The 10,978-nt window shown below is 30.4% G+C and overlaps 1 protein-coding gene across 2 annotated transcripts in view; it reads right to left on the bottom strand.

Moving 5' to 3' along the window:
• The window catches only part of LOC106462759 (zinc finger protein 830-like), a 64,001-nt gene extending 53,643 nt beyond the window's left edge, over nt 1-10,358 (bottom strand). Inside the window, exons 1-3 of one of the 2 annotated variants that reach the window (XM_022390088.1) lie at nt 10,329-10,358; nt 9,066-9,195; nt 342-378 (exon numbers count right to left, since the gene is read on the bottom strand). In XM_022390088.1, the coding sequence (XP_022245796.1) occupies nt 342-378; nt 9,066-9,195; nt 10,329-10,343 (182 nt within the window). In that variant the 5' untranslated portion in view covers nt 10,344-10,358. The other variant, XM_022390089.1, reaches the window with a different exon arrangement.
• Between the last annotated feature and the right edge of the window lie 620 nt (nt 10,359-10,978).

Here is a 10,978-nt window from a genome sequence, read left to right as displayed (position 1 = left end):
TATATATATATAAGAAAACATCTGTTAATAAAATTTATCTTCCTAATAACAAGAAATTTTGTTTTGTTCTATGTCTTAAGGTGTAGCAAATTTCACTCTTTTACCTTACTCCAATTGATCTACATGAATTGTCTCTTCACACACCTTCAAATTTCATACTTGTATAACATATTGTAGATTTTGACTGAAACAGCAAATTGAAATATTGTAAAGAATAAACAATATTCATATCTTGTTTTCACAATAAAATCTTTTCATTACTATTTAAAAGTGAAACTAATTGCATTTTTAATTCTCATTAGTTTATAGCACTAGAATATAAAATATACACACACACATACCCTATGTCTGTTGCAACAGGCCTTGAATTATCATCATCTAGCAGAAAAAAAGAAGATAATGATATAAACATTTTTCAAAATACAAATGTGAGGACACCAAATATGAGATAAAATTTACCATAGTTTTCTACACTTAATCTTCAAAAGAACAAATAATTTTTTTATTGGCATGTAATGTACAATTACCAAAAAAAAGTAAAATAAAATAAACTCAGTAACAAAGCAAAATGATAAAAATCAATCAATCAACCAAAAGAAAAAATTCATAATTACATTCTGGTGAACCCATATGTAAAGTACAAAATATAACTGACTGCAAATATGCAACAGAACTCAGAATTGAGGAAATAAATATTGCATAAAATTTACAAAGAAACAAGAAGCAATAAATAGACAAGAAGTATTTTATTTCTAAAAACCACAATGATGTACATCCTTGGGTCACTTAGTCACTCAGTGATGTAAATCTTTGGGTTACTTAGTAACTCAACCAGTATATCCTTGGATTACTTAGTAAATCAGTGACATACACTAATGAAACATAGCAATGAATTAATGAAATATGTACTAGTATGAACTAAATCTAACTTTAAAATCTTTATCAAAAATGTATATTTTTTGCTATACATTTTACAGTTTTCATTAAAACATCTAAACAAAACAATACATTTATCAATAGCTAGTTAAAACTTATCTTAAAATTTAAGAGCAAACATAGCTTTGGAAATGGTTGAAGCAAGATGTTGATTACCTTGGTGAAGGCAAAGGAAGGAATTTGGTTTAATTAGATTATCAGATACTTTTTGATAAAAGGCCACATAAAATATTGATGAAAAAATTACCTAAGTCACGGCAAGTGACAAGCTAGTTAATTAGATGGAAAATTATTATGTGGGAGGAGGTGAACTATTGTTAGTAATGGAAATCGGTCTAATTTGGCTAATGTTACAAGTGGTGTGCCCCAGGAACCTATTTTGATCTGAAGCTATTCTCATTTTCATGAATGACATTGATAAGGATACTGTTGGGAAACTGATTAAATGCTGATGATATAAAAATCTTAGGTCTGGCAGGCTATAGTAAGGATCTACAGAGATTTAGGCCATTTGATTAATTGGACAAAAATGTGCAGAGGTTATACGTGTGGGCTGTATTAAGTTACACATATAACTTAACTGATAATTCTCTTAACTATGAGGATGTGGAAAAGGATCTTGAGTTTATGGATGATACAACTCTTATTCTTTTACAACAGTGTTCTATTGTAAGTGGTAAAGCCATGGTTTCATTGTACAAGTTACAATTTATTAAGGTTCATATGGAAAACTGTGTGCACTTTTGATCTACTTATCTAAGGAAATAAATTGAGCTGTTAGAAAGGGTTCGGAGGAGGGCTACTAGGATGATGTTGGAGACGGATTGTCATATGAGGATTATATTGTTCTCTCTTGAAAACATAAAAGTCAGTAATAATGTAATTGAAGTATTTAACATTATTAAGAGACCTGATAAACTTGACATCTTATCCTGAATAATTCTGAAAGCAATAGGTCAAAAGATCAGAGACTTATCTAGTAAGGCAGTTTTATTTCAAGAGCCATAGAAGCTGAAATTTACAAGAGTTTAAGAAAATGGTTGATGAATATTTAGGAAATCAGGGTTGGATTTACTGATTATCTTTCTATTTGTTAAAGGAGGTTAGGAAACATCCTTCATGGGCCAAAAGACCCCTTGTTTCCCATAATTTATGATCAAAAATGTGTACAAGTATACAAAATTGAAGGCAAAAGATCACATTATGTTTTTGAACAACAGGAATAACACATAGTAAGAATAGGAAAAATTTTAATATATAATAACTCAACCTTTTTATTATCTGATAACATCAGATATTAATTAAATAGTTCCTAAAATCGATGTTAAACATGTAGATTGATTGGTTAAAATAAAGATTTTAATTGTGTATTCTAAAACGTTTTTGTTTGTGGATTTTAATATTTTAAATGGATTCTGGTGAAAACAACTAATAAAAAAATTTTTTAGTTATAAAATACAGTTCACTCCACTTATATTTCTTTGTGTACTGAATTATTTCCTTATCTTTCTAGTTCACTTTTCTTTGAATATAGAAATAACATAGTTAATGAATATTGAAACCTCAAGATATGTTTTCATATTTGTTAATAATATTATTTTAATTTGGCAAGTTTCACCATTACTTATTTTATTCTACACAGCATAAAAGCAAAGTCGATTGTAATTGGTATAACTTATTTCAAGGATTCTGAATTATTTGAGATAATTATGAAACACTAATGTCACATTAATAGTGATTTTCTTGTATTAACGTCAATGGTCTTGCAGGCTTAAAAGTGGTTTTAATGATGTAATATACTCTTGACAGTTTTAAAAACATAAGAAACCACACTGAAATTCTCCTTGCCTCGTATACATATGGTAAGTAGAGGCAACTAACAATGCTAATTATTCAGAAAAGTATAAAGTAAGCATATTCAAACTATTACATAACTTTTACCCTTCTTTACTTATAATACTTATTGTTATGTGTACATAGTTATGAGACTAATTCACTATCTACTTTATGTACAAGTACAGCTAGGCAATTATTGGTATTTACTAATTAATTACATTCAATTAATCAAATAGTTCATGCCCCTATAACCTCACCTCCATAAAAGCCAAAGAAGAACTTTTCATAACAACTTTTAAACACTACATTACTCTTTATTACTATTTTTGTGAAAAACATATAAAATATATTTTGCCATAACTTAAAAAAAAAGATAATCTGGATATTTCCTACTTGGTGAATGAATTGAATGAATGAGTTAACTAAATACTACCACATGGTCACCATTATGTTTGTTTTTAAAATATACTGTAATCCCACTTTAATCTTCTGTAAATCAGATAAATTGATAACTACATGATTAAAACATGTTTTACCATCACCAATAAAAGTAATATTATTTTCATTTAAAATATATTAGGACTGCAATTAGAAATAATTAAGTAGCCAGTTAGCCACTTTGCTTGTGTACATTGTTTGAATAGAATAAACATAAAAATAATATTTAATAAAGACTTGAGTCATCAGAATATTTTGCAGTTGCTTATCACACTCACTAAAAAGTAAACTTAACTAAACTTGTCTGACTTGATGACAATTTTATTTCAAATGAGGAAAAAACTAAAAAAAACTTGTTTACAAACACTGCAAATAACTATAGTATACCTATTCAAAAGTAATAACACTGTTATTTTAAATAAAGAACCAAACATCAACAATATATCTTCATTAAGCCATAAGCAGCATCAAGTCACATGACTTCTTTATTTCATATTGTATATACAGTGCCTTGCAAAAGTATTCACCACTACCAATAATGTCACATTGTAATGAAATACAAATAATGTAAATACTTTTTTAATGACATATCTTTTATTCCAAACTTTAATGATCAAACTGAACACTGTTGTATGTGAATGAGGTTGAATATCACCAAAACCTGGACAGAAAATATATAAATTGAAATTTGCTGATTGCATAAGTAGTCAGCCCCATAATTCAGTACATGGTGGAAGCACCTTTGGCAGCAATTATTGCTGTAACTCGTTATGGATAGTTTTCTACCAGCTTTGGTGTAATTTTTGCTCATTCTTCTTGGCAAAACTGCTCCAATTCTTACAAATTCATTGGGGATCACTGATGGACTGTAATCTTCAAGTCTTGCCATAAATTTTCTATTTGATTCAAGTCAGGACTTTGACTGAGCCACTTCAGGACATTCACTTTCTTCTTTTGAAACCACTCCAGTGTGGCTTTGGTCTTGTGCTTTGGGTCATTGTCCTGCTGAAATGCAAATTTTCAGCCCATTTTTAGATTCTTCACTAATTCAAGCAGCTTTTTCACTAGGATTCACCTGTACTTTGCACCATCCATTTTCCCCTCAATCCTAACAAGATTCCCACCACCATGCTTGACAGTTGGGATGGTGTTGACTGGGTGATGTGCTATGTTTGGCTTGCGCTACACATAATGCCTTGAATTTAGACCAAAAAGCTCAATTTTCGTCTCATCTGACCAATGAACCTTCTGCAAGATGTCTGCAGTATCATTTAAATGCTTTGTAACAAATTCCATATGAGATTTAAGATGATTCGTTTTCAGTAATGGCTTCTTTATTGCCACCAGCCTACTCAGGCCAGCTTTGTTTTGGGATCGGGATATTATTGATGTATGAACACTGACCCCCATCTCAGACATGGGACTTTACAAATCTTTCAAAGTCACTGTTGGCTTCACAGCGGCATCTCTAAACAGTTTTCTCCTCGCCTGGCTGCTTAGTTTGGAAGGGCAGCCTGATCTGGGTAGTGAATGGGTAGTATGAAGCACATTCCACTTCTTAATGATGGACGTCACCATACTGAAAGGGACGATCAGCAACTTTGAAATTTTCTTGTAACCTTCTCCAGATCTATGCTTCTCTACCACTTTATCCCTGACTTACTTGGAAAGCTCTAAGTTCTCCATGGTTGGTTTGTCATATCTCTATGCAAGTTAGTTGTGGCTTGAACAGATGCATTTACTCTGAAGTCAAGTCAAACCACTATGATTACACACAGAAAATGACTATTACATTTTGTGACCTTTGAAGTTAAAATTTTGCATCTGAACCAATTTAGGTTTGCTGTAGCAAAGGGGTTGAATACTTATGCAATTGAGAATATTCTAATTTTCTTTGCAAATCTAACTTACATAATATCATCATATTTTTAGCTTTCTCAGTTTGGAGTAGATTGTGTAGATTCTAAATATAAAGTCACATTTGAAAGTTTCATGATTGCAAGTTCAAAAGGCAACAAAATGTGGAAGTTTGCAGGGGGACAAATACTTTTACAAGGCACTGTATATTCCTATGTCTAGATAAGCTTCTTGTAGCTGATTATGACAAAACCTCCTTCACACATTGTACATTAAACCTGCCTCAAAACAGTAAAAGCTTACCTAATATCATTGAAAAACTTTCTGTAGTTTTCAAACAAATATAATTTAACATACAAATATATTCACAATTCACAAATGAAAAGGAACTGAAAGGAACATTTACAGAAACTATTAAACCTATATATTTACTATTATGTAGTAATCTAATTCTTGTTCTATCCAGTCATATTTAACCTTTTTTTTTAGCTGTTTTCAAAGCTGTGTTTCAACAAAGGTCTATATAAAAACTAAGGAAACACTTAAAAATAAAAAAATAGATAATTTTTCTTCAGGGGTGATAATTCTTATGAAAAAGTTATTCTTTGGAAAAAATTGACAAGTGGGTTGTTTTGTTTAAAGGCTGTGCAGAAAAGAAAATCAGTTTTTCTTAATGAATGGCATTAAACTATAAAATATTGATTCTAAAATATATTGCAGTTAAAGTTATTGAACTATATTTAGAATTAACATATAAAACTGACTTTCATATTTTTGTGTCTCAAAATATTCTATCAAGTAGAGAAAAAATATTAAAAGTAGTTATTCAAAGTAAAGCCCAGTAATTTTTTTACTGTTTTCAAGTAGCCTGATTTAAAGTAAAACAATATAAATATCAGAATAATATCAATTTATTTGGTAAGTTAAGGAAGCACCTCAAGGAAAATGATGGAGTGTGAGAAAAAACTAAAAACAACACACCCGTGGGAGACCACACCACTTCTGAGCCAGTTATACTTTTCACCTATTAGTAATGTGTCATTAAGTGAGCAGAGGCATAGAAAAGTTATAGAGTGTACAGTGGCTAGAGCACGACAGACCATAAAGAAGATTTTGACCTCAACCAACACCTGGCAGTATCTGGAATTGTACATCAGTTGCATGGTAAGAAGAGGGTCCTCAACTTTTAACCTCACAGGTACTGGCAGGGAAGAGAAGTTTCTGTACCAAGAACCTGCCTCTGCAAAGCATGTTGAATGTGGTTAGCTGCAGCAGTAACAGCAGTTGTAGTCATGACCATCTGAAGCTACAAGTGCATAACCCACAAAATTGAAAGAGGCAAGAAGATAAATAATTTTCCATAAAAGAGAATACAAATGGTAAATAACAATGTAAGTAAAGCAGAAAAACTAAGAAGGTAAAAACTTGTGGATATGTGAATCAAACCACGAGTGAAAACATGTCTAATCAATAAGATTGCCAATCAAGAAATGATAAAGAGCTGCAAGATTAGAGAGGGTACTAGTTACAATAGAGGTAGTTTTCCACTCCTATTGGTGAAGGGTTGCTTCATAATCATTTGCATGTTAGTATGTAGAGATAAGTGGGAGTATCAAGGCTAGTAGTGAGAGAAAATTTGCACTGAGAGAAGTCAGTATAAGTTGAGAAATATTTTCGAGAGAGAAAGTAAGATATCATATCAGAATTGATAGTTATAACTTTATTTTACAAAGTTTGAAAACCATTAGGGAATAAATGAGAATAAAACTAGAAAGTTTAACCAGATGACAAAGGATTATTGTGTTAACAAGTAACATCATTTTAACTTCTACACTTAACTTTCTTGTTTATGGAACAATGTTATCAAATTTTCATTATTTTTTACATGAAGATATGTAGATATAAGAACTGTAGATATGCATTTTATAGGTTGTAGAGGTTATGCAAATGTAGTATGCATACTGTATGATAGAGAAAAGTATTTATAGCCTTCACACGAACATCATCATTGCACTCTAAAGCCTTCAATTCACAAACATAATTTGAGAAGAAATACTTTTGTAACACATCTGATTTTTTTGTGTACAACAGACTTGTACATTTTACTAAAAGCTTGCTATATTTCATATAAATAAATGTAGTGAATTTGGAATTATAGTAAACATTCTTTCTCCAATATGGGGTCAGTCCAATAGACTGAGCTGAGGTACATTCAGTTAATTAATTTCATATTGTTGTATTACCTTTGAAATAATTAGTTATTGGCTAAGGTCTTAACTGAATTTCTGTTCCCTCTTATACAACATTAAAGAATATAGTACACAAATATATCTCAGCAACCTGACACAATGTAAAAATAAAAGTGTACATACACTTCACTTTACACTTAAGTAGCCTGAGAGTTAACAGTGGATGCTGCCAACCAATTGCTTTCTTCTAGTCAGTAGTTCAAAGTCAATGTTAGTGCCAGATAACTTTAGTAGCTTTACAAAATAAAAGATAGGGTAAGCAAGTTTAGTAGCAATGGGAATCGAACCCAAGACCCTAAAATCACAAGCTCACTCCCCTCCATCGTGTAGCTTTGTGCTCAACAAACAAAAAACATAATAGCAATATTTCAATTATATGGATAACTAGAATAATTAAACAAAGTAAATAATTAGAAATGCTAATACTGATTAGTTGATTATTTTCATGACAATCAATTTTAATGTATTTTGATTAATTGACTACTGGAATAATTAAGAACAGTAATAATCAAAACAATTAATTTTGACAAGTTGATTATTTTTGTGGCCTCAATCAATTAATTATAATTTTGATTAACTGACCACTGGAATAATCAATCAACTAGTTTTTATTAGTTTATTTTCATGACCTTAATTAATTGATTGTAATTTTAATTAACCGACTGTTGGAATAATCAAAATCAATAATAATCCTAACAACTAGTTTTGATTAGTTGATTATTTTCATGACATTAATCCTAATTTTGATTAATCAATTAATTTATGAGACACTAGTTGATGTAATCATTGCTCACAGATAATCAAGTATCCTGTTGTAACATGTACGGTCTCAATACAATAATCACTATTTTAATGTTTTTTTCTATACCTGTATTTCTACTGAACATTTTTGTAAATTGTATTAATATTACATGAATACCGTAATGAATTGAACAAATTCAATACATTCTTATAAAATGATAAAAAAGCAAAAATGTATATCTTCTCAAATTGACAAAAAACCTAATCAAAATTTTATTAGAAGTTTCTTACTATATATAAAAATATAACATTTCCTTTCTTACTATATAAATATATACAGCATTTCTTTACTATATACATAAACCACTTCCTTTCTTACTATATACATACAGTACTTCCTTTCTTATTATATACATATGTATAGCACTTCCTTTCTTACTATATACATATGTATAGAACTTACTTTTTTACTATATACATACAGAACTTCCTTTCTTACTATATACATACAGTACTTCCCTTCTTATTATATATATGTATACAGCACTTCCTTTCTTATTATATAAATGTGTACAGCACTTCCTTTCTTATCATATACATATGTACAGCACTTTCTTTCTCATTAGGTATTTCACTTTCATTCTATATGGCTTTCGTAGTTTTACAAGCTGAGTTAACAATAGGTAAACATTTGATTAATGGGAATTTTGTTAAGTGCACTGTATGAAGGCTCTTCCTTTACAGCACTCAAACAATCCATTATCCCAGGGTGAGAGAGAGAGACAAAAAATATAGTTCAAATTGCACTTAAAAATACAAGTACTTAAGATCCAATTTCAGGAACATTATATTAGTTAACTACCTCTATAAGTAATATACACAAACATGTATGTTTGACGATTAAAAATTTTCAATTAATCTGAAATCTACAGATTATCTGTTTGAATTCTAAGGTTAGTATTTTCTGAGAGATAAATATTATACAATTTAAAACTTAATCCTTCTTACATCTACTGAGCTTCTGCTTTTCATACATTTCTGAGGTTTTGAATGAGTCTGTCCAGTTTCTTTTATCTCCAGTTTTGACATACGATTTTGTTGACTCCCCATGTTTTTTTCTTTTTAAGATTTCCAGTTTCTAAAATAAAGTTTAATAGATTACAGCATATTTTATAAAAAATTTTTAACATGTCCCTCAGGAGCCAAGGGGTGTTTTTACACTACAATTTGTTGAATGTTAAAAGTAAGTTCAATCAGGAAACTCCCAAAGAGTATATTTTCGAAACAACTTTTTTTGTTTGTTAACTGCTAAATTTTTAAGTGAAATACAGCATCCTCAAGTCTCCATACTAGCTAGTACTAAGGTCTACTCGCTGGGAGTAAATTCAATATATATCAATAAAGCCACATTCTCAGCACTACTAATTTAGCAATGGTTAACCTTTTATCCTTCTGCCATCACCTTTTATGTTTAGCTTTCAATTGAGATGTGAACAATTTCACCTGCAATTCAGTAGGGAAGGTCAAAGCATTGAGATAGTCAGCAGTAGGATGAGCTGACAGGAACACTCTGAAAGCAGCTACAGGCATAATATTGTACTTGGCTTGCTGCACAATATCTACCAAGGTGGTTCTAAACAGCTTCTGAATACCTCTGCATGCCATCTGGAGACTTCCATGCATTTTGTGCTTGACAGTTAAGTTCATGATACACTGATGGATTTCAGTCATCTTACCACTTCAAATCACTTTTTGCAGCCTCAGAGCTAAAAGAGTGCAGGAAATGCCTTCTTTTTAGCCAATAAAAATGTCCAAAAATTTTAGTTCAAATTAAGAAAAATTAGATTGGGTAGTTTTTCTCCAACAAAAATGTCTCCCATTGGCTCATGAGGGGCCTGTTAACATACTTAAAATAATTTGTTAAAAATTTCATACTTTCATAAAATGCAAACCAGGAAGACTGAACAGTTATAATGTGTGTATTTCAGTTTCCCTGTTAAAGGTTTTGGTTACAAGACATTTCTTTCAAACTTGAGGCATTAATTCACTTAAATGCATTATTTATACCTTGTGCACACTATTTGTGAAAATGGTTGTCAGAACTTCACCTTTAAATCCATCTGTCTTGAGATATAATTAAACTTTTATGGAGGTTTATTTTCAAAAGTTTTCTAGATGGTGGAAAAATTAGTTCAGTGTAACAAATATTGTCAGCATGTGTATACATCTATGTTTTCAAATATAAAATACAAATAATTTAAATATACATACTTGTATGTTATCCATATGTATATATGAGATACTGACAAGCAAAGCATGCATCTTTCAAAAATAAATGCAATCATAAATACTTGTATTAATGTTCTAAAGTCAACATGTTAACTGAAACAATCTTTTCACATGACCAACATCCTGTACAATGCAGGGACTGATTATACAAGTATTCTATCCATTGATAGTTAGAGATCACTGGAATTAGAAAAGTATAATGATACTGTTTAAGATGTACTTAGGTAAATGTGACACTAATGATTCTTAACTATAATTTATTTTGAATAACTAATATGCTACCATACAATGTAAGCACTAAGTAACTACCCTACAAATCATGTGGAAGCTTCATTTTCAATTACTTGTTATTACTACCTGTAAATAACACATTAGTCCTGTTAGGCTCACCTCTTTGTGTATTTTACCAACTATGTGTGCTGCCCATAATGAATCATTTTTAATGACCACATTACAAACAACACATGTAAGCTGACCCAAGTTATTATATGTAGTTCTTGTTAAGAAATTTAAACCATGTTTATTTATACTAAACTACATATATATATATATATATATATATATATATAGCTAGAAATAAGTATACTACTACGTAGACGTACGACGACGACGACGACGAGGTAAGGTAGGAG

Source organism: Limulus polyphemus, unplaced genomic scaffold (genome assembly GCF_000517525.1).
Source record: "Limulus polyphemus unplaced genomic scaffold, Limulus_polyphemus-2.1.2 Scaffold1242, whole genome shotgun sequence".
NCBI lineage: Eukaryota > Metazoa > Arthropoda > Merostomata > Xiphosura > Limulidae > Limulus > Limulus polyphemus.
Note: the sequence above shows the minus strand (reverse complement) of the source record. Positions and strands in the feature narration are given on the sequence as shown.